This window comes from Ochotona princeps, chromosome 19 (genome assembly GCF_030435755.1).
Source record: "Ochotona princeps isolate mOchPri1 chromosome 19, mOchPri1.hap1, whole genome shotgun sequence".
In the NCBI taxonomy this organism is placed as follows: domain Eukaryota; kingdom Metazoa; phylum Chordata; class Mammalia; order Lagomorpha; family Ochotonidae; genus Ochotona; species Ochotona princeps.
Window position 1 is genome coordinate 25,492,577 of NC_080850.1, and position 24,987 is coordinate 25,517,563.

At 40.7% G+C, this 24,987-nt stretch overlaps 1 protein-coding gene across 1 annotated transcript in view; it reads right to left on the bottom strand.

Moving 5' to 3' along the window:
• Positions 1-24,987, bottom strand: part of STK32A (serine/threonine kinase 32A) — a 99,927-nt gene that overhangs the window by 39,842 nt on the left and 35,098 nt on the right. Inside the window, exon 5 of the mRNA XM_004586533.2 lies at positions 10,685-10,858. Coding sequence (XP_004586590.1) covers positions 10,685-10,858 — 174 coding nt within the window. The remainder of the gene's footprint in view (positions 1-10,684; positions 10,859-24,987) is intronic.

Sequence of the window (24,987 nt, forward strand, 5' to 3'; positions counted from 1 at the left end):
TAGTTAGAGTGTTGGTTAGGGATGAGCATTGTGGTAAGTGGCAGAAAACCTGACTCCCATTGGCTTCCACAAAGAGTGTGGGGATGCATGCACACCTCAAGGTTGCCAGCTGCCAGCGGGGAGCTGCTGGTTGCAAAGAACAAGGATGTGTGGTCTCCTGTTGAACACAGCTCTGGAAAGCTGCTCTCTGACAATGACCCAAGAGGTAGGTCTGAGCTCAAAAACCAGAAAGCTGTGTAGACTATAAAACTGATGACACCACTACTACCCAGGAGTGACTGTTGTATCCCTAACGGGGACAGCTTTGGCCTACTCTATTCTCCCGCTAAGTAGAACCCGTTAAGATCCCAACCATAGAACTGAACCTCTCTCATAGCACTGGATTCTAAGGAAAACCATGCTGTTTTGAGTCTTCCTAAAATGTACCTCAAATGGTCCAAATCCAATCCAATCCCTTCGTAACACCCTGTCTGGGAGGCTCCATGGTTCTCTGTTTGCAGTCTATCAATTAAAGGCCAACAATATCAACTTGGTTGGACTGTAGATGTGTTCCTGCAGGTCTCTGACAGGTGGAAATCAACAAGCAACACACTTGAATCATAAACAAAAGTCTGTGGGAGAAACACAATCCAGGTCTCATGTGAAGGTTCACTCTGTAACCAAAGATCCAGCTCCATTATGTTGTGCCATGCTGTCAGCATAACAGGTTGGCTTGTTGCTGCCTGATTTCAGAGTGGTTGTTCCAACCTCCACTCTATTGTGCATTGATATATTGGGGAGCAGAGTGTAAGCGGCCAAAGGAAAGTCTAGTTCAGGCAAAGCAGCCTTCAGGGCAGGCTCCTTCCCTTTTTTAAGCTGCAGCAATGTGACTGCTGTAAAGGAGTCCCAGCCTGTCCTCAGTGCCTGGCATCACATGCACTTTCAGGGCAAGAAGAAGCGAAGTGTTATTTCTTAACACTTGACTTGTATTATAATATTACAATAGTAATTTGGTGAAGATATACTCCAGAGTCTGAGAAGGAAGAGGCTGTTTTTCCCAAAGTTTATGTAGGGGAAGTAACTGTAGGCAAAGACATGAGGGATGAACACAAATCAATAGCCATAACTTAGAGTCTTTCAGAATAGCCACTGTGCACACATTGGAATTTGTCATAATCCTGTGAAATATGTGAGGTTGCCTTCGCTTCACTGAGAAATGAGGTTCAGAGACTGAGTTCACTGTGTACGATCGCCTCTTGCGAGTGGCAAATCTGAAATGCGACCCTAACGACACCACTCATTGCTAGCGAAGAACATGAAGTAATTGACATCACAGCAACAACCGTACGGAAAGAAGTGTCTGTGTGAAATATGTGCTCCTATTATAATAGGCTTTAGAAGGATAGGAAACCATATTATTACGCATATAATTACATACATCTATCCTCACACAATAATTCTAAAACAGGATATCATAGTGTGAGGAATATTCAAAAACTTCATGTACAAATATTTGACAACTAAATAAACTGCTTTTTTAGTTCTATCTTTCCATCAAGTTTTTACAGCATCCTGGAATAGACATAATGCCAGCCAAAAAAGATTCGAGGTAAATAAAGCAAAATGGATTGCCCTAGGTATGCATTTTAGGCAATACATTTTTGTATTTTCCTCACTTTTTCTAAAGATGTGTATTATTTTTTAGCTGATACACAGACCTGAACTTTCTCTCCCAGATCCTGTTTATTTCCCACAAAGCACACTACCCATGGGTAGCTAACCTTGTTTCTTATGTATGTGGTCCTTTGCTCATAGTCCTATCTCTTCAACTAAACTCCATCCTCTAAGAAGACAAAACCCGTGCCTTCACTTTTCAAAGCTTCTCTCAGCCTGGCTCACAATTAAGTGAAAGGTAGGACGTGTTAAATAACTAAGCCTAACAGAATGAATCTCAACTTTCATATTGAAAGTTTACTGGGGAAAGTGCAGTTTGGCTTTGGGTAAGTCACAGGTTGCATATTAATGAAACTCTTAACCTTGCAGAAATAACTAAAAGCTCAGCCCAGTCTCATTAAATATTAACCTGTAAATAAGCAGCTCTTTGCCTTTTTTACACATGGGCTTTCACAAATGGGTGGTCTTGAGTGAGAAGCATGGTTTCAAAGACCTTTTGAAATTGCCTGATGCATAACAAAGAAGGCAGATTCTCCTGTTCTCACAATGTGTAATTCATGCTCATTCATTATTCGGTAGCTTGGGAGCAGGTGCTGAATAGAAAACATCAACTCAATACCCTCATTACTGCACTGCCATTTTGTTTTGGGGCTCAAGTGGCCCCTTTGTTTTGGGAGTTAGAACAAGAACACGGGTGAGGGACTGTGATCTGAAGAAGAGAAGATTGACTGAAACAAAAAGAGAGGGCATTTTCCTAACCATTTTTAGAAGATTGGTAGCCTGAAAATCTATTTCACTACAGTCAACAGAAAATATTTTGAATATACTAAAAGGAAAAAAAATCAAGTGAAACACATACAGTTTAAGTAATCTGATAAATTACCGTTAACCTTCAGCTTTTGTTTCTATCATAGTGAACGTGCTACTTTGGTAAACTGAAAATATTTGACTTTGTTTACTGAAATGCAAAAGTGAAAGAAAACACTGTGGGCCAGGAGGAACAGTAATAAAAAGCAATTCATATCTGAAATATCTCACCGAATCTGAATGTAGAAATAAGCAAAGACAGCCTCAGGGTGATATAAAATACATTACCAACCACTAAAGTCAGTGGACCTGACTTCCTAAACATTCTTTTGGGTTACTTCAGCCTTTGAAGTAAGTCTAGCAAGTTTTGTTACTTGCTCCTCCCCTTTGTATCATGTTGGAAGCAGCGTGTCAGGGGTGAGGCCAGAATCATTCTGAGTAGCTATAGAAATATAGATGGAAATCAACACAACACACTATAAAAACGTATCGTGTTGGTTTCCAGTGGCTGCCAGAACAAAATACCATGAAGCACATGGCTTGGAAAACCCAGAAAACTGTGTCTCACCATTCTGGAAGCTAGAAGTCTGGAATCACAGTGTCAGCAGGGCAGGAAGCTGTTGAAAACCTGCAAAGGGGGACCTTGCCTCTCCCAGCTCCTGCTGGCATGATGCAGCTGTTAGCATCCTTGGCATAGGTACTCATCTCTCCACTCCTCCATCTTCAGCGAGCATCTCCCTAAGCATCTCCACACCATCTTCCCTGGGGTGTGTACATCTCTGTGTCCACACTTCCTCTTCCTAAACCATTTATGTTAGGTTAGGGCTCACCCTAATGACTTTCTTTTGACTTGATGAACTGTAAAGAACCTACTTGCCTAAACAGTCACATTCTGAGGTACTGAAAGCTGAGATTCAATTTGTCTTTTCTGGCAAGCAGATCACCATTTAATACGCATCACATACCATCTGGAAACACATCTCCACATTTTGTTGCTATTGAGTGAACAATGTTGGAAAGCTCATGTGTTGTTGAGGCCAGCCTATAGTTAGATTAGAGCAAGACCTCTGAATCAGACAATACTGTATTTCAATCTGGCTTGCATGTGCTACCAGTTTTTGGTAAGCTAATTTCAGTGTGGTGTTACTGACCATTAGGCCAGGCAATCTATACAATGTGGTTTTAGCACAACACCTAGTTCTTGGTAAATGCATAATGAATGGTAGCCATTGTTCAATCACTAAGAAAATGATAGGTGAGGGCACTTTAAAAAGCTAATGGAAAATAGAATTAAATTATAAGCTTAAAATTTTAATCCATGCATAATTTTTCATAATATATACTTTCCTTGGATTTTTTAAGGAACCCATTCATATGTATTTTGTGGTATAAATTAAATGGCTAAAAGATATTGATGAGCTCAAAGAAGTAAACACCTTCAGGACTAGAAAAACATCTCTCCAGATGGCTCATTCCCACTGGCTTCCAGAGCTGGGGTGCATCTGGGTTGGCAAATTCATTCATTAAGACTTCATCTGTCATTCAATGATCATTGATTAAAATGATGAGCTGCAGAAAGCTGTTTTTCCCCCCATAAATTATCATCTCAAAAAAAAAAATAAGATCTGACTCTTGAAACTACAGTGTGTATAAATCAAACATCAAGTTGAAATCTGAAGCATAGACTGGGCCTGTAATAAGCAAAAATCTTAGCTAAAACAAACTTAAACTTTTCCTTTGCATCTGAATTGCAAACAAGATCTTGATTGGCAAATGTGCAAAGAACTGTTTATCACTCCTTGATATCACCTGCCCCTCAGCTCCCTCAGTCACACACAGCCTTCCTGCAGGGCACGAGGTGGGTGGCAGAGAGCAGAGAAATAACACGGAGGTGGTACTTTGGAGCAGATCCTACCAGAACTAAAGGGTGATTATCCTAGTGTCTTCCAGGATATAGGAATTGTTTCTGATCACTTGGACAAGCTTCCTGACTTCTTCTCTCGCAGAGACCCTCGGGCAATGTTCAGCATCCTGGAGGATTTCACAAGAGGGCCTTTAGAGACCTGTGTGGAACAGACTTAGTGGTGATCCTCAGGACCCTCATCTCTTGATATTCCTGCTTTTGTATAATTTGAGCCAGTTCTGTGGCCTATCTCTTGCTATAGCAAATACTGAAGTATTGTCATGCATATATACTCTGACTCAGAAACCAACTCATTCAGAATATTGCACTCCTGGTTAAATTAGAAGAAATAAGGCAGGCATTTGACACAGCTGGATAATCTGCAACTTGGGATGTCCATACCTTATATAGGAATGCCTGGTTTGAGTCCTGGCTACTCTGCTTCAGATCTAATGTCCTTCTAATGCACCTGCTGGCAGGCAGTGGGGATACTGGTTCAAGTACTTGTGTCCCTACCACCCACATGGGGGATCCAAATCGAGTTCTGGGTTCCCATCTCAACCCGGCTCAATCCTGGCTGTGTTGGCATTTGGGGAATGCACTGTCTCTACTGCTTCTCTCTCTCTCTCCCTCCCTCTTTCCCTTCCTTACCCACTTATCTCTTGAATGCATGTATTTACATGCTTGCCTTGTGTCGGGTGAGTATGTTTCATTTTATTTGGAAGGCAAACACAAGGCAAGCATGCAAATACATGCTTTCAAGAGAAAGGTGGGGATATAGATAAATATATATTTTTAAAAGTATGAGACATAAGCTACCATGAGTTTTCAATTACAAGAAAATTTATTCTGCCAACATGCCAGCTTGGAAGTGGACCTTAGCCCAGTGTAGCCTTCAGAAAAAGAACCCAGTACTAGTTGATTTCTTGATGACAGTTTAGCAAAGAACCCAGCTAATCTCTGCTGGGACTCCTGACCCGGAAAAGCTAGAATCTCATAAACATGTTATTTTGGGTCCCGACATTTTTTGTCATCTATGTTAGCATGGATATTATTATTATACAGCATAGTGGACAAGCAGCACAGAGCCCCTACAAACTGTGGACATACAATATGATTGTGTGCTGTAAGCCAAGAACTGGCAGCCAAAAACATCCACAGCAACTTTGTCTTCTGCACTTACCCAAGGGTCCCATGCATACCTCATTCATTTATTCAGCATGGAATTACCCAGTAATATACCCTAGGTCAGCAATTGTGCTCCATGCAGAGAATTCAGACTTGCCTGTGGTGCAGTCTCTAGCCATGAAGGCCTAGCTTTACGAAAAGGAGTCAGATTTTTACAAAGAATATTATAGTCCAGAGTCTATGACAAGAAGCTAACCATGTGTGAGAAGACAACTGAATGAGAATGCAACTGAATATGAGTGACGTGTGTAGTTCAGGACAGACACACTTTAGCTGCTGCTCTTCAATGTCCACATCATAAAATGTTAAAAGCATTCTCATTTTAGGGTTGAAGTGTTAACAACCTTTCACACTAAGACATTATCAACTGCATGTGATAGGTTGTCTAACCTATTCACCATTGGAGCCCCAACACTGAGAGTATTGTTTGGAAAAGAGCTGCTGAATAAAGAGTTCTGAATGAATTTTTAGGTTTTCCTTCACTACAAAGGATGAATGATAGAAACCTCTTGCATGTGGCTTCTTAGCACCAAGAAGTGATGTGTGAGGATTAACTTCTATTTGCATCTTCCACAGGCTCCAAGATGGGTCTGGATGTCGCGACTCACTCCAATGATTACAGCAAAGAAGAATAAGGTGAGTCATAAAATGTTTCGCTGCGATTTGCTTGACAATCAAATTTTATTCCCTCTTCAACATTTCTGTGATCAGTGAGAGATGAGATTGTGATAGCTCTCTGTAGCACCACAGTTATTTACACAAATTGCTTAGTTGGATTTGTAGCCCTCTCACGTGGGAATTTAGAAAAATAGTCGTACTTCATTAGTGTGGGGACAGCTTTTACAAAGAAGGTAGAACAGTCAGCCATCCACTCAAAGGATATTTTGATCCAAGATGGCTTCTAGGTAAGTGTTCCTTATAATTGATCTCATTTGCTTAAATTCATAATAGGGTTTTCTAACATCTAACAAGGGAATGACACAAATTGTTTTTGTGCTATAATAATTAGGTTCCATTGGCTTATTCATTGGAAAGACTGTGGCAATCAGCAATTCAAACAGTACTATCCTCATAGGAAGGATTTAAAGAGTTTTATTTATCTTGTATTTTTAATAAAAGCAAATAGTCACTTCACTTTGTCCATATTTTAAAACTTTCATTCACTGATTTAAAGTAAGTACAGGGGCATATTAACCTGGAAGCTGGCCAGGCTGGGAAGCAAAAGCTGGTTTTCAAGGCGTACTCACAGCAAAACATTTGACCTCTTGGCTCACAAAAACATTTTTAATTGTAAAAGTTAAGACTAATAGTGATTATGCAACCTTGTCTCTTTAAGAACTATAGAAAAGAAGTTGAAATTTTGCTGAGTACTTCATATGATTATATTTAGGCAATTATCAAAAAATTCAAGTCTATAAACTGAAAACATCTACAAAGTAAAATGAAACCTCCTGCATATCTCATTTTAAATTTATGGCAGACTCAGGATCTGGAATTTTTTTTTTTAAAAAACTATCCAATGCTAGACATTGCTGCCAGGAAGGCTATTGGGCAAACACACTGAAGACACAGTCCATCCCACATCCCTGAGGAGGCAAGTGAGTTCCTTTATTCACACAGCCCCTTGATGTGACCTTTGCTTTCTTTTCTGCTTTGGCTAATAAAATCCTTTTGAAACTCTCTGAGCTCTGCTGAAGCTCTGGTTTGTTACCCAAAACATTCTTCTCTGAAGTCCTTCAGTCATTCTCATTTGATTTCTTCGGCTGTTCCTTCACAGAGCACATACGCCTGGGCAGTCCGGCTGTGGGTGTTTAAAGCAGGTGTACCCATCTTTCTGGCTCTATGCCCTCTTTAGGCTTTTAGCTGTGCTGAGCGTTAGCAGGGTGCAAAGGAGCTTAGACTTCCATTCCCTTAAGGTGATGCCTCCCCAACTCTGTAGCTAAGCAGCTAAGCCCAGGGACTTCTTTTTTCTGAATCAAAGTGTCGCCGACTGTTAATTGGGGTCAGCTATACCATCAGCCACCTAGAGCTATGGGAGGTGGAGTGAAAGAATGCACGAGTGTTTGGTAGACTGCCTTGTTTGTCTGCAGGAAGCCCCCCCATCAAGAGCAGGCCCAGGAAGCCCTGGCTGCACAGGTGCCTGCTGACACACATCTGCTACCTTGTCCAAAGGCGAGGGCTGTTCCTGGGGAATCTGCCATAGTTCGTTCACATTTGTTTTCTGTCATTCACGCTTTTAATATCTTGGAATTCAGGATGTATTTTATAATATAAACTTCTTAGTAATCTAAAATTGTTTTTGTTATTACATTTATCAAATACAACATAACATTTTTGAGAATTCCTTCTAATTTGTGATTTTTTTCTTTAAGTGTTTTAGTATATATCCTAAGCATTTTAGTACATATCTTGGGAAAACTTAGCTGCTAACATAAATAAATGTCAATGGTAACAAATGCAGAAAGAAGTTTGAAAAAAGAAACAGAATTCTGAAACCTATATCTCCTCATTTTCTGTTCTGCTTCTGGAGCCCCCAGTCTCAGCAAGCTACCATTATTATTTAAATTTCTTAGACAAAGGAGCACTGCCCAGTTTACTGTGTGGTTTCTTTAGCTGTTTTGAAGGTGTTTCTGACCACTAGCACATCAAAGTGACATCTGGTGCTCCAAGGGCAGAAAATCTTCCTTATGGCAACTCTATGACAGTTAACATGTCTTTCTGGTCACCCTTGTCTTGGAAAGCCTCAATAATGATGCTATGAAACCTGAATTGCTGTCGACTTTGTCTTTCTAGCATTATTATCTTTATTATATTATTACATTGTCTTTAACTGTTCGCTTTGGATGATAAATTGATCCAGGTCATTCTGAAACCTTTTGAACTTTTTCTTTATCATTAGTAATTCGAAACTTCTAAATGATCAGTAATTCATTTTGCTCAGCCAGATTCTATTCTTTCATACTTCTATCACCTATTGTTTAGACAATGAAAAGGCATGTGTGACCCTCACAAAATTTTCAATTTAATACAGAAGACAGAAATGAAGTAATTGATTATGCAACCCAATGTGGTATAACTCGTCAGGAGAGGTGTGTGTTATCAGGATGACCTATGCAACCTCCTACACAGGAGATGAGATGGACATATGGGCAATAGAAAAGGACCCCGTTAGGTCATGACCCAATTTACACAGCATTCAAAATATTGTTAGCCTTCTATTTATTTTAGCTAATAAAAGGAAACATTTCAGGGCAGAGGGCCTTGGAAGGCGGGCACTAAACACTGCACGTGGAATGGGTAAGCAACAAAAAGTTAATCCTTAACAGGTGATTGAAATAACAAACCAGGATGAGAACAGCAAGCGTGAGGGAAAGAAAGAAAGGAGAGTTGGCATGAGTTCCTGGAAGATAAATTGTACCAGTTTTCTTTCTCCACCCCGCCTTCTGCTTGGAATACTGTCCTAAGCACAGCACAGGAATGCTCAGAGCATCTCGCCTTGTGATAACAGAGAAAGCGAGATCCCCCAGAAAGGAGGCACAGCAGGAACACGTGGGCAGATGGGAGGGATCTGACAGGCACTCCTGGGCCTGGCTGCTTTCTCTAGAACTCTCCTTCCTAATGCTGCTGCCGCCAGCAACCAAACTGGATGTGCTTGACTTTTCTGGAGGAGGACACAAGAGGGTGAAGGTTCTGACTGCAACAAGGAAGCCTTGATCTTCAGAAAGAACTGCAAAGAACCAGCTCAGGAGGAAGAACACTTGAAAACAGGATTTCCGCTTGACAACACACCAGATGTGCAAATTTAATTCTGAGATTGGACATGATTCACTGATCTGCTTTTCAATTGTCTGTTACCTGAATAGCACATTTCCAATACAAATAGACTGTTCCAAAGATGGAAAATTAAACAATTACTTAAGTGTACAGGGCCAGGGCTTAAAAAAAAAGATTAATGTGTGGTGCCTGCATACAGCTTCTAAACTGTATTACTACGTCTTTATCCACAGACTCTAAATTAACTGATAAATTACATAAATGGCAACAAGTAGTGGTCAAACATTTTGTCTACAGGCATAATTGAACTTGAAAGTTCTGCTAAATAAGACATACTATGACAATAAACCTTGTGATTTCTTCAATGATTAGACATGGAACTATTATACAAATGATGTATAATTAATTAATACATATATGAATGGTTAATGCGAGTTGATAGAGCTGTGACATTGGGGTCAGAGTGATCTAGGCTTAAATCCCGGCAGTGCCATTTGCCAGGTGTTAATCTTTGCAAATCTTTGAGCCGTGATTCCTTGTTCTATGAAAGGGAGGTTCTGGGAAAAACAGCAGAGTTCTGCTTGGGGTAGAGAGTTTGATGGAGCAGTGAATGTACCATACCTAGCAGGGCTGGGCATGCTGTAAGCCATCAGCTTATGAGAGCTACTCTGATGGCAGTTAGCTTTCCTACTCGATATATAAACCTGGTTGATAATTAAATGTCTCCAAATCAGAGTTTCCTCAGATTTAATGCTTATCTATGCTAGAGATCAAATGAGACAAAATATATGACAGCATTATTAAACTACATACTTCTTTACAAGTGTAGAATATTACCCTCTTCTCTCTTCTAAGCTATGGGCTTAGAGCTGTTTGTGTTGTCGGTATGTCCTTATTTACTGAAAGTGCTCCAAGTGCAGGAGGCCCATTGCCTTTGCTGCTTTTATTTTTAGCACACATTACAGATTCACTTCATATAAATGGCCTAACAGGCAGATGTCTTACAAAAAACTTTTCTTCCCAACTTTCTTTCTTCCCATCCTTCTTCTTCCCTTCATTCTTACTAAATCCCAACGTGTCATCATTTATTTGTCTCCTTCATCTAGGCTTTACCATAAAATAGTACCAGTGGTCACTGAATCTGGCTTTGTTGTTTACTTAATGTGATCTTGGGCAAATGAAGCTCTGTGTTCAGTTCTGTTTCCAATCTGCAAAGTCAGGACAAGCAGCCCACCTAGGGACCGTTGCAAGAATCGAGAGAGGACTCGGTGTCACGTTCAACTGGGATTTGCTGAATGTGTCGGGGAGTGGATGCTCCTGCTCCTTCAATTCTAGGCTGTGTCCTGTGAGGTGACTGACCTGTGAATGATGCGCTGACTCTGCAAGTAGTCCAGGGCCATGGCCAGCTCGCAGATGAAGAGCTTCACAGTGTCTTCCTGAAAGCGTACGTTCTGTTGCAGGTGGTAGCGCAGGTCCCCACCCAGCAGGAGGTCTACCACCATGAACATGTCTTCCTCATCTTGGAAGGAGTACCTGGAAGAGGATAAGAAAAGGAAACTTAATGGAGATATTTACCTGCTAAACAATCCTAGTGGGAAATGTGAGATGTGTGGAAGCTAACACCCCAGGCTTTGGGTGTACGTGGCCCATGATACGAGGGTCTAAGTTTTCCTGTGTGTAAGATGGGAGTAATGCCACATTTAAACATAAAAAGAAAGCATATGTTGTTTATTATCATGCTTGACATATCTAAAGCACATGTTTACTGTTCATAAAAAGCCCAGGAAATAAGCAGAATGCCACTAATCTACTAGACATTAGTGATGATTTCCTTACCATAAAATGACTCATAAAATGAGTCACGAGGCCTCCATGAAACAGTCTCTTGACTATTTTTCTACACTAATAACTTCATTGTCTAGCAACACACAACACATTCTGTCCCGCCTGATTAAGAAAAAGATATGCAAAGGTCAGTGAAGAAATTAGGTCGCAATATGAAGTTTACCCATTCATTCTTTAGGGTGGCAAGGTAGCTGAAAGCTAGAACCTGAGCTAAATTTGGGAGGATAACAGATGCTAATAATTATTAGCATTCCTAATAAATAAGGCCAGTGACTAAAACGGGGCTGCCTCTGAAGTATTCTGGAATTCCTGGGTCTACCTGCAAAGCTGCTCTCCTGCTCCCAGGCTTTCATGCTAAGTCACAGCGGCAACCCCACAGAACTACAAACTGGCAGAGAAAGGTATGAATTCCAGCACAGCTGTGGAAAACAGCCTCGTGTGAGTGACCAAGGGAAACTGGTTTGGATTTGCTGGAAAACCAGTTAGGATAGGGAAGCTGGAGTTTGGAGAAGAGGGAAGAGTCCATATTCCATGCCAGACACTTGGTCATGAGTCAGTAAGTAGCAGGATTCCAGTCAGGATGTGAGATGAAATGTGGGTTTCACTCTCAAACCAGCATGGGGTGAGACAGTGGATGAGGAAATGAGACAGGGTGCAGAGCTGGCCTCAGCCATGCGGGGCGTGTCCCATAAGCACGCACTCCTATCACTCTGATTTGTTACATTCCTTCAAAGCACTGACCCAATTTCAAGTCACCATAGAGTTCTCTGTGTCTTTCTGTTTTGACACTGGGATCACATTTTAGAGTCATAATAAAGTCAAATAATGAAGTGGTGGTGAGCAGTGCTGAGGATACACACCAATTTCTGGTGACAAACCCTTTGGTTAGAGGACACATGGAGAATAACAACTGTGGGAGAACTGAGTAAATTTTCTGCTTTATGATTATCACTGTGCTAAAAGCGAAATGGAAGACTCATTAAAAAAAAAGGAAAGGAGAAATTCAACAAAGCATAACGTGAGGTGGCAACATTCTAATGAAGCCTCAGGGTTCCCTTGTTTACTTGTTCAGTAAGTGAATGCATCTGTTTACCACTAGACATGGATTCATTTCACAAAGAAGATGCCAGAAATTCAACTGTTGGGAGCATTTGCTTGAAGCACAGGAAATGCCTTGTAAAAATCAGAAGTGCATGCCTGGTGCTGTCTTTCAGGAAGTGATTCTTCATCTTAGTGCAGTCAACGGTCATTGGATTGTCATCTCAGCCATGGCTGTAATGGATACCAAAAGAGATCCCTGCATCTAGGCACTTCGCTTTACAATCCTTCCAACTGTGATCTTCCCTGTGTTCTATGGGGCTTCAGTAGGCAACGTGGCAAAGTACAAATGTGATCATGCCTGGGATCTGCTGAACCTCAGGCTATCCTAGGGAACATCACAGGTAGGTTCATTCATGAGATGCGAGCAAAGATTTTCAGGAAGGTGTGGTAGATGGGATGAGGACAGTGAAGGACAAATGGAGAGTGCTAACCATGAACATAGCCAGATGCAGTGGGAACAAGTTACTCGGACTGAGTTAGCACACCCAGCATATCCAATACGTTCCCTGCTATGGTAAGCTGTGGTAAGCTCCCAGAATGGGTCACAAAGCTGGTGACAAGAGCAGAAGGGTCCTCACCCAACTACACACAACTCTAAAAGGAACAGTGGTCTTATTAAATTCGGCCTGAATGAATAAACCTTTTTACTAGTACTTGAATCAACCTATTTTTATTCACAGAACTGATCAAGATGCTGGTAGTAGCAAGTTAGCAATAGTTTTGGAACATACAGGAGAGTATCAAAGAAACAAGAGGACCAGACAAGAGACAACATATTTCCCTTGCTCAGTACAAATATGAATTTGTGTAGACATGGATTCAAAACTGAATGTTAAAAATGGTCGCTCTCCTTTAGCACACCAGCTCTGAGCCACCCTCTCACCTTTTCAACTCTCAGTGGAAAGGAAGATAAGGATTTTCTTTCCTAAAACTACCCAAGAAAAAACAATTTGTGAGCATAATACGATACGGTGATACCTAGAATATTTAAATTCATGTTATAATCTGATTTTTATTTAAATAAAAAAGAGTGACCTTGTTCTTTAGCCTTTCATGATATAAACAAATTGTGTTTTTCTAACTTGTTTCTGATGAACCATATTTATTTCTTGGTTGCATGTAAAATTCATTACGAAACGTAAGAAAGGAGATAACAAAAGGCTACCCACCCATTTCCCTCTGTCCTGTCATATCTGCCCTAGAACACTGCAGCAAACTGTTCATCCCTCAATGATCTTAGACCTCTCCAATCCATTCATTATAGTCCAGTTACGCTATTCAGCCTCAAGAGGTGCTCACCTCTTTTTACGATCTACAGAAATGCATGTGGCCAAGCTGTGTTCATTTTTCAAGCCTTATCATCAAGATCTTTTCTTTCCATTTGCAATCATTAGCTAATGCTACCTCTAGCATTTGAGGTTTGTCATGTGACGTGGCCTATATCTGCGGTTATCATCCTGCCCATTGCTTACATTCTGTTCATCTTTCTAGTCTTAGCTCAAATGTCTTGAATTTCTCACATGAGACTTTTCTCATATTCCATACAGAATTATGTCTGCTTACAAAGCAATGCCATCTTCTTGTTTACGGGATTCATCATAACTTGAAAATTCATTCTTGCAGCTTTTGGCTTGCTTGCATTTGTTCACAATGTGCCATCAGGATGCAGATCTTCTTTTATGCACCACTGATGCTTCAGTCCTTTATGCTGTCTGCAACCTTGGTTCTGGTGATAGTCACAGAGAAAGGTATTACACCAACAAGTGAATGAAGGAGACTGAGAAGCAAGGCTTCTGGCCAGCAGAGGAATAGACCAGTGGGTGGATGATGTCTCTCCCTGTCTCTTGCTCTTCCTTTACAACTCTACTTTTCAAATAAATACATAGTGATTTAAAAATACAGGCTCTGAAGGGATCTGGTATAAATGCTGAGGGTTTCTATTTCGAGAAATCAGCATGAGTACCATGTAAGTCACAAGGAAATCATTCATGTATTTGAAATCTTGTGAAAGTCACATTGAGATATTTCTGAATCTGAAGAATATGGAGATCTGAAACATTAGCCAGTGCAGTGTTTTTAAAATTGTGAATCAAAAGTTAGTTTGGTTAATTGTGGCTGCAATTAAGAAAAAAAGAAAATAGATTGCTGATATCATAGAATAGGTGCTAGTACAATAGAAGGCCTACACATTCTTTATGAAATTTTGGTTTGGTGAATAGAGTGAGGGCCTGTCAGTGTCCCTACTGGGTTTTGATGAAAAATATGGCTCTTTCCATAGATTGTAATTGCAAACATTTGTAGCGGTTGATATTTGGTATAATCTGGATTTGAGACCTGGCTCCACTTCCAGTCCCAGCTTCCTGCTAGTGTGTGACCTGTGGGCAGGCAGACAAGGTGCTAGTGGGCAGGACCCTCTCACCCACGTGGGATACTTGGTTTGAGAGCCTTGCTCCTGCCTTCAGCCTGGCAAAGCCCTAGCAGTTGCAGGAGTTTTGGAAGTAAACCATTAGATAGAAGATCTCTGTTTCTTTTTCCCTGTCTGCTTTTCCACTCTCTCCTGCCCTTCCTCACTCAACCTTTAAAAGAAACACAATTAGTAAATAAACAATTTTTATTAAGCAGCAAAGCAATAACACTTGGAAAATATACATCCTGTTGTACAACTGCTATTCCTAATACTCATTTGGACTAGACTTGAGCAGGTCATTTCTGGTATTCAAATCTAGCAAAGGAGAGGAAAAGGCATAACTAATTTTATGTATTCCCTCTTACAGCTCTTAGACTTTGTGAAAAAAATCGATTCATCGAAGATATTATCAATATAAAAATGTATAGAAGTGAAAAATACATAAACAACAGATAGATCTGGGTTTAGTTTATATTTTATATAATATATCATTATTCATATATTTATTCATATATCACATTTGTGAATTTGGATTAAATCTCGTAATGTGAGTGAAAGTTCAGGAAGGACATACGTACATTGGGGATCCTTTTTTCATACATGACAAAGAAGAGATGAAGTGTCTGTAAGGTGACTGGCATAAAGCATGCCAAGAAGTGAACTGTGGAAGAACTTGGCCCTGGACTAAGCCTGCATGTGTTCAAATCCCAGCTCTGTTTCTTTAACCTCCTTATGACTTAGAGCAAGTTGAATCAGCCCCCAGCATCCTCATGCATAACGGCACATAGCTCATAAAATGACTGAAAAGGCCAACATAGAGTACATGAGATGGTTACAATAATGCCTGGAGCTAATGTGCCATATTATTATAATCATTATCTTTCTTCTGCCTTTTAATGTAATATACCTATGGTTTTGAACAGATCAGTTCATTTTATGCCATTGTCTTTTTATTCCATAAGTTAATGAAATAGATTAAGATCACTCTGAATGCTAGGATGGGAAGAGATGTAAAATATTCTCTAATGCAGTTTTTTCAAAATGTGGGTCATAACCTATTAATGGATTATAAAATGAGTTTGATGCATTATGAAAAGCACTTTTTTTTAAGAAGAAATAAAATATAAAGAACAGAATTAAGAATACAGAAATAAATCTTTATAGCCAACTGAGCTTAACAAATTTGCTAGGAAAGGATAGTTAATATATTTACCCTTTGACAATTAAATATCCATATGTAATAAGATGAGTTTAGACTTTTATACCATTTGAAACAATTAACTCAAGCAGTTTTTAAGCTCCAAAGTATAAACACAATAAAGCATTTAGACCAATACTTTGAGGCCTTGGGTTAGGCAAAAGATTTTTTAATGCAACAGAAAATCATAGTCCATCAGCTATTCATGAATTAGACTATCAAATTTAGAAACTTTGACATTTCAAAAGACATTTCTAAGAAATGAAAAGGTAAGCCACAATAAAGGAGAAAATACTTTCGAATATCTGATAAAGATTATGTCCAGAATTCACAAAGAACTGTGCTAATTTAGTAGAGCAAAGAGCTCAAGTTTTTGAAAAAGCAAAACAGGGCCCGGCATAGTGCCATAGCATGCTAAGCCTCTGCCTTTGGACAAGCATCCCATATGGATACTGATTCCTGTCCAGCTGCTCCACTTCCAATCTAGCTTCCTTGTTTTTGCCTGGGAAAGCAGCAGAGGATGGCCCCAAGCCCTTGAGCCCCTGCATCCATATAGGAGACCTGGAGGAATCTTTCATTTCCCTGCTTCCGACCAGCCCAGCTCTGACCACTGCAACCATTGGATGAGTGAGCCTGTGGATTCTCTTTGTCTCTTTCTCTCCTTCTCTCTGTGTAACTCTGCCTTTCAAATAAAAATAAATAGATCTGTTTTTAAAAATCAGCAAAACCCATGAACATGCATTTCACTAAAGAACATATACATGAAAAGATGTTGGATACCACTAGATACTAGATAAATGAATACTAAAATCACAAATATCACCACCATCTGAATAACTCATGCATGTGACAGGCAATAACAAATGTTGGCAAGGAGGTGGAGATGGAGCAGCCCGTGTGTGTTACTGATAGGAACGCAAATGGCACCGTGACTTCGGAAGACTGTTGAAATGTATAGCATGAAATTATTACATCTCCCCGCAACTCTGCCTCTGGGCATTTGCCTCCAAACAAATGAAAACATTATTCTATGAAAACACTTGGACATAAATGACACAGCATTATCCATCAGTGGCAAAAATTAGGGAAACACCAAATACTTTTTCAATGAGTGAATGGAAAGACAAATCTTTTCCTTACAATAAAATACTATTCGGCACTAGAAAAGGATAAACACATACTACAACATGTATGAACCCCACAGACCTCGTGCTGTGTGGAAGCCAGACATAAGACTACATTTTACAATTCCATTTGCATGAAATTGGCATAAAGGGCCACTTTAGAGGCAAAATAGATGCAATGGCTACCTGGGGCTCAAAATGGAAATGACAGTTAACAATAAGTAGGCACAGGGATCTTCAGGGAAGGAAAAACAGGTTCTAACATTGATTTATGACGACAGTTGCATCACTTGAGACACTAAAAGTTACTTCGTTGTATACTTAAATTTGGAGGATTTTACGGTCTCTAAAATATACCCCAACAGAGTTGTTTTAAATAAAAGATACGGAGTCAGAGAAAAAACAGATTATAGTACAGACAGACTAAACACCTGCTCAGGACTCTTGGTAGGAGACTGTAGAGCCAGGACTGCCTCCGAAATATTGCATTTACTGGGCGTGCTGTGCACACCGTGGCCACCGCAGTTTAGAATACAACATCTATCAGAAAATCCTGTCAGGGAAACGGATGATTATTTAAATACCTTTCAATTCAATTCTCAGAATTCAATTTGTCTGCCTTCCGAGTGATCTCATTCCACTGGTGGGATATATCTGATCTTCAGGCAGTGGTCTCCATAGGAGAGTTTTTAAGACTCAGTGCTGCCCTGGGGACTAGAGTGAAGGCACAGTTAATCTGTTTCCTCAGACTCTGACAGGGAGCGCTCACAGCAGGCTTTTCACGGCTTAGGGGAAGCATTAGCCCTCTGAGAGGAGGTCGCTGGGGATTGGGCATACAGGATGTTTGATGCCACATTCAATTAGTGTGACACCAAGTTCAATGTTCAAGTCTCTGTTTAGGCATAATGGTCCAGCACAGGTTTCTTTTATGTGGCTTTTTCATTGAAAAGCGTTGTTGGTTCACCTGATCCATTCATCAAAAAAACAATACAGCAAATCCAGGGCTCACAAAGTCATGTGTTAATAGTCAAAAGAAACACTATCCAGTTTTTCTGCTTTTGTAATGTAACTGAAATAGCACAATACGACAATTGAGGTACAAGAAAAGTTGATGGCTTGGATAATTCTGGAAACCAGTTGAAGCAACAATCTAAATTCTCTCTGTTATAGTGGAAGTAATTTACAATCTCAGCAAGTATGTCATGTCTTACTCATGTATCAGAGGAAGAACGTTTCCGTGTAGGCTTAGGGAAGCCCCTGCTGGTGAGAATACAAGCAAATGGGTATCTTTCATATATACGCTGTGAATGCAGGGCAATTCAGTGAAACTTCCTTTGAGGGCAATTTGGAAATAACTCTTTAAAAAAACATGGCTTTTGACCATGTGATTTTTTTGCAAGAACTCTCATTGTGTATATAAATGCAAAGTACCCAAGATGTACTTAGAATACTCATCAGATCATATAAAATCCCAAGCAATCCACATTTTCAGTAATAGGGGAACATGCAAATACATGATGGTGAATTCATGCTAAATATCACACAGCAAATTTTCTAAATTGTCAGACCTATAGTTTGATATAGAAAATTTCCAGTACATTATATAATGAAAACAAAGGAAGAGATAGAAAGTATTATACTATAGTATGTGATATACTACAAAAATTGCTTAATGTACATGAAAGGGTATATTAAAAAATACACACAACACCAAAATGAAAAGAGACATATTACATATTACATACATATGCAATTCTATGCATAGTATTTTTTGCTGGAGAAAAAAATAATCAATAATCCAGATGTTTAGATCATAAGTCATTTTTTTGATTCAGATTTTTACATTTAAAATGTCAAATATAAGGAAATGATTTCGTTTGACTTTGTTATAACTGATATGTTAGCTCATCAAGAAAAGATCTAACCAAGAAGGTCAAGTTTATATAAATCTAAACTTTTGCCAAATACTAGCCAATATTCATATTTCCCTGAGAACTTCACATTTTTTTTTCTAAAACAAATTTAAAATATGCTTGAGTCATATAAATTGGTGCAAGTGGTCCCGGCGCGGTGGCCTAGTGGCTAAAGTCCTCGCCTTGAAAGCCCCGGGATCCCATATGGGTGCCAGTTCTAACCCTGGCAGCTCCACTTCCCATCCAACTCCCTGCTTGTGGCCTGGGAAAGCAGTTGAGGACGGCCCAATGCTTTGGGATCCTGCACCCGTGTGGCTCCTGGCTCCGGATTGGCACAGCACCGGACGTTGAGCTCACTTGGGAAGTGAATCTTCGGACGAAAGATCTTCCTCTCTGTCTCTCCTCCTCTCTGTATATCTGACTTTGTAATAAAAAAAAATAAATCTTTAAAAAAAATAAATTGGTGCAAGCAACATATATGAAATGCCACTGGTTTGTGGGCTTTTAGATCTCCTTTTATTTTTCAACTTCCTTGACCTATTCTTCATTTATTGCCGATACTTTTCAGTTGAGAAAGTTGAGTCATTTTTGCTGGTAGCATTTTCTCAGGCTGCATTTTCCGGTGTCATTCATGTCATGTCTTACTCCATGCTCCACAGCTCCTCAAAGTCTGTAAAAATCGCTAGTTAGAGCTCGGGGCTTGCTCAGAGTCAAGCTCCGTTTTTATTTATTTATTTATTTTGTATGATGGGTACAATCACTTCAGAGATGATAGTCTGTTTTATTAGGAGCTGTGTAATTAGTATGTCTATATTGTGGTATTACCAACCCTTACCCGTATAAAAGACTCCTTAGGAATATGGTGAGCTGTATCCTTTCCCGTTTGTGCTTTAGCTATAATTCTTTCATAAAGAGAAGGTTGCTTTGGATTCTTGATTTTCTATATGGATTGACTAACTTTGGCCTTTTCTTGCTAAATTTAAATTGGATATTGCCCCTTGGTATTTCCCTCTTATACTTCTAAGGCATTCAGAGATTTCTCTACTATACAGCATTCATTGTATCGCCACTTATTTTTTTAAAACCCCAAATTTCGATTTGATGGCAAGTTGAAGGCTTTCTCTTCTCTATCAGCAACGCTGGTACATGGCTTGGTACATAATGGGCACCTGTTTGTTCAACGACTACTTTATAAATCACTATTATGCATCTCTTCCTGCAAGGTGATGAGGATAAAGAGATAAAGGGTAAGATTCCTCTCTTGTTGAAGCTAACCACTGTTAAACACCTGTAGTTAGGGATGGGCAGTTAAAGGTTAAAGTGTTAAGACATTTCTCTGAAAACCCACATCTCAGAAGGAAATGTGGGGCTCTGCTTGCCACTCCAGTCTCCTGCTAAACAGAACCACATAATCAGCAGGTGATGGATGCAGTGTTTGAATCTCTGCCTTCCTCCTGGTGGACCAGGAATATGTTCTAGGTTCATAACCTCAGCCAGTCCAGCCCTGGTTGTGGCAGGTACCTGGGGGAGGGTAATAGCACAGGGAAGATTTTTCCTCAGCCTTTAAAATAAATAAAACATGGGCCCAGCATGATGGCTTAGTGGCTAAACCTTTGCCTTTCAACTAGCTGCTGGGATCCCATGTGGGCACTGGTTCGTGTCCTGGCTGCTCCACTTCCCATTCAACTCCCTGCTTGTGTGCTTGGGAAAGCAGTGGATGGCTCCAGGCTTGGGAACCTGTACCAACGTGGGAGACCCAAAAGAAGCTACTGGCTCCAAACTGTAGATGGCTTAGCTCTGGCCACTGGGGCCACTTGAGCAATGAACCAGCAGATGGAAGATCTTTGTGTCTCCTTCTCTAGATAGATCTGTTTTTCTAATAAAGAGAAAATAAATCTTTAAATAAATAAATACATGAAACAGAAGTAAATTTTCAAGACATCTGTATTCATACACATAAATATGTAGTTACACAAATGGCAGTGCTGGGAACTGTGATTGGCAGAGTCATAGAAATTTCATAGAAAGTAATTTATATACTTGTGTGACTCAATTATAAATTATGACCTCAAATAAGCTGCTCAAAAATGTACAAGTTACCCAATGAGAAAAACTATAGATGATTTTTAAAAAAATTATGTAAGCTGTTTCAGATAATTTTCCTCATGTTCTGATAGAGCAGCTGATCTTTCTGAAGCTCTGACCTTTCTCTGGACAGACCTTTGAATAATATTTTGTGAGCTGTCATCTTGTGTACTGCCTCTGAAGATGTTATTGATGAGGATTCTCTGGGGGAAGTGTGGCTGTTATTATTTTCTTCAGAATCACTTGAGACAACTACCTCAGAGACTAGCATAACTGGTAAACAGGCACAGGGGAATTGCAGCATCTTGTTCCTTGGGTATAAAGAAAGGCCAAGGCACGTATGCAAGTGATAATGAAGAAGCATTAAATTAGACTTCTCTAATTAATCTGAGGTCCAGAAAAAAAAAAACACAACGTTAGAAGCCTTTTGTGTTCCCTGACAATCACAGACTAAGGCTGGCAGACTAAGTTGGTGAATTGGGATGCCTGATGGAATTAGAACCACTTGTGATTCAGAGTGTGGCTGAGCGAGCTCAGGCAGGGCAGAGGGAGGTACAGGACCCGCTGGGTCTGACTCTGTGACTGGCCTTTCTCTGGGGTCAAGAAACAGCAACCTGATCTGGCACAGTGTGTTGTCTACATGTCAGACTTTCTAGCCAAAAAGGCAATTTATATTCTTACTGACCATCCTAGGCCCTGCTCAGGATTCTCAGGCAGTGGGAGGACATCCTGACATTTGCTACCGGCTACAGACATTCTGCATGGCCTTAACACGCTCATCCTAGTCACTTTGGGTTTAATTCACCTGAAATCCCTCCCTATCTAGAACCTGTAGCCCAAGCAGGCTGCTGGTGTCTTCAGAAACATTTCAGTCACTTTGGCTTCTGCTCTTGTCTCTCCGGCCCCAGTATCCAATTCTATTGGTGATATTCAACAGTTGAAACTCTTCAGCAGGAAAGCAGCAACACAGGCCAGAGGCTGCTGGAGCAGAAGCAGGGATTCGGTTTCACTCTAGTATTAAAATTGAGCATATTGAATGGTTGCTTGAAATTTTCAAATAGATTTTGTAGTTGTACTTAATTTTTAAATGTATGGCGTTAGAGATATAATACTGATACATATCTATTATGTAAGTGATGATAAGTCTATAAAGTAATTAAAGTGTAATTTAATCCTGAGAGTCTTAGAAAATTTGGGAATTGGGAATTACTGTGACTTCCTGGTTCTGTGGTTTTGGCAAGAATGGAACCAGTCATTTACCCACTTAATCACTTTTATCAGAGAAAAATATGAAGTCCCTTAAAGGGACCACGGTAGAAAGATATGAGAGTATGCAAATAACATTTTAGCCAAGCATGTGCAAATAACAAATTATCTAAAATGTTAGTTGTGACTTCATGTAATACAGTTTCTCATATTCCCCTGAGAATCTACTTCTTTATACCTACTTCCGACATCTCACCAATTCATCAAACCTGGCTGTAGTGTGGGAGGGATGGGTGAGAGAGAGAGAAACAGAGAATGCAATCTTATTATATTAAAGAACTGTATCTACAAACTACATTGATTCTTTTAAAAACTAATGAATTTTTTTTTAAAAAAAAACCTGACCATAGTGTGGATACCTCACCAATTAAACTTCAGTTCCAGGTAAACCCACATATGTGCTTTAAGACAGCAACAAAAAACAAACTAACATTTATTAAATGTAATCTATGGAGAATCGGACAAAACTGTACTGGTTGGAATTATCTAAATTCCTAGGCACGATCTCAAGTGGATATTTTTCTTCTAATTGGATTCATTTCATGACTTCTGTTTTACTTGCTTCATAGAATGACTTTTCAAGACACCTGAATCCTCCCACGCCTTGTTGTTAGTTTGTGGCTTCACACATTGTAGGGAAACTCCGCTCTAATGGTTAGCAGCTTTACCACCTCCATCGCAGGGAGCTGATGTGTTGTGACAGCAAGGAGCAGCACATGACTCCCTTGGCCCATTTCTGCCGTTCACCACAGCCCCCCCATGAACTTAGGAGGGAAAACTGAAACAAATTTTATCCACCCCACCAACACAACCCCCCCAACAACCCCAACAAACACAAGCCTCCATTCTAAAAGCAGAATCAGAAGCCCTTACCTATTTGATAAGGGAGCCACACACATTGTCTGTAGGAGATGAGGAAGAGCGTGGGCTTTGGTGTTAGCATTCCTAGGCTGGATCCTGCTCTGCCACTGGGCTTCAGTTTCCTTCGATATAGAATGGGAATAGCATTCCCTATCACCAGGAGGTTGCTATAATGAGCAAGTGAGGTAACAGGCGCAAAACCCTCAGCAATGGGGTATCACTACCAAGAAAGTGGTTAGGGCTGACATCATGGCTCTGCAGGTCCTCTTGGTCTCACAGCCTAGGATCCCAGTCACAGATTAGCATGGTTCCTTCTAGCCAACACATCTACTGGGTTGGGTTTATTGCCCCAAAAGGCTACTTGTCATACTCCCTTCCACTTAAAAGACAGGTGCTGGGCCTGGCATGGTAGCCTAGAGGTTAAAGTCTTCGCCTTACATGTGCTGGGATCCCATATGGGTGCCAGTTCATGTCCTGATGGTGCCACTTCCTATCCTGCTCCCTGCTGTGGCCTGGGAAAGCAGTCAAGGACAGCCCAAAGCCTTGGGACTCTGCACCCACGCGGGAGACCCAGAAGAGGCTCCCAACTCCTGGCTTCAGATGGGCTCAGCTCTGGCTGTTGCAGCCTCTTAGGGAGTGAATCAGTGGATCGAAGATCTTCCTCTCTGTCTCTCTTCTCCTCTCTGTATATCTTACTTTCCAATAAAAAATAAAATAAATCTTAAAAAAACACGGGTGCTCTGGTGACCCAAGTTCTTGAAGCCATGTATGGCCCTTGTCTGTTCACAGGGACAAAGTTGGGGTGGGGGAGGTGGTGGTGCTGAGGAGAACCACAAAGCAGGAGGTTTCATATCAATTCACAACAGCCTTCCGAGGAGCTGGCTGTGCTGAGCATGACTGGGGCCTGTTTGCTCTCAAGCTTTGGGTTGCTAGGGCATTGTTAAGAGCCCTCTGGAAAGACGGCTAGCAGGATTTGATTTACACATCCTGGATGCCAGGCCTGTCTGGCAGCCTTTACTTGATAAGGTGGCCCGCAGCAGACGCCTGCTCCAGAGTAGGGTCAGGTTCTGGGAGCCGGACAAGGTTGACTTTCTAGTCTGTCTGTGTTTCCCTCTTCACAGCTCAGGTCCCAGACAGGCCGACTGCCTTACTGGAAACACACGTACCCAGCACACTGCACATGCGGCTCCTCATACCGATGGCTTTGTGTGCATCTCATGGTTTCCATGTTCACATGCCCTGTAATGAATGCCAGTCTCTCCCAGTTATGGGTAACATCTGGCACATCAGATTGTCATTTCGTTTGAAAAGCAAAGAGAATGCCATTGACAGTTGTGGAGAGAGAGAGAGAATTTCTGGGGCATCCAGGGCTGAGCCTCTCTGCCTTCTGGGACACAAATAAGCAGGAAGCTGGAATAAGCAGCAGAAATCAGGGGCCAGCATGGTGGCTCAATATGCTAACACTTGCCTGCGAGCACCAGCATCCCATATGAGCACTATTGTGTTTCCTGGTTCCTCTGGAGCAGTTTGTGGCCTAAGAAAGCAATGGAGAATAGCTCAAGTCCTTAGCTCCTGTACCACATGGGAGATCAGGAAAACGCTCCTGTCTCCTGTCTTGTGGCTTTGGATTGGCCTAGCTCTGGCCATCGAGGCTATTTGGAAAGTGAATCAGTAGAAAGAAGAGCTCTTTCTGTCTCTCCTCCTCTCTCTATAGTTCTACCTTCCTTTCAAGTGAAAAAAGAAAGAAAACAACATCCCAAACCTCAAAGACACAGAGCCTAGGCTCCAGTGGGGAATTCTGATAGAAGACGGGGGTGTGTGTGTGTTTCCAAACGACATCTTAGCCCCTGTGCCAAATACTT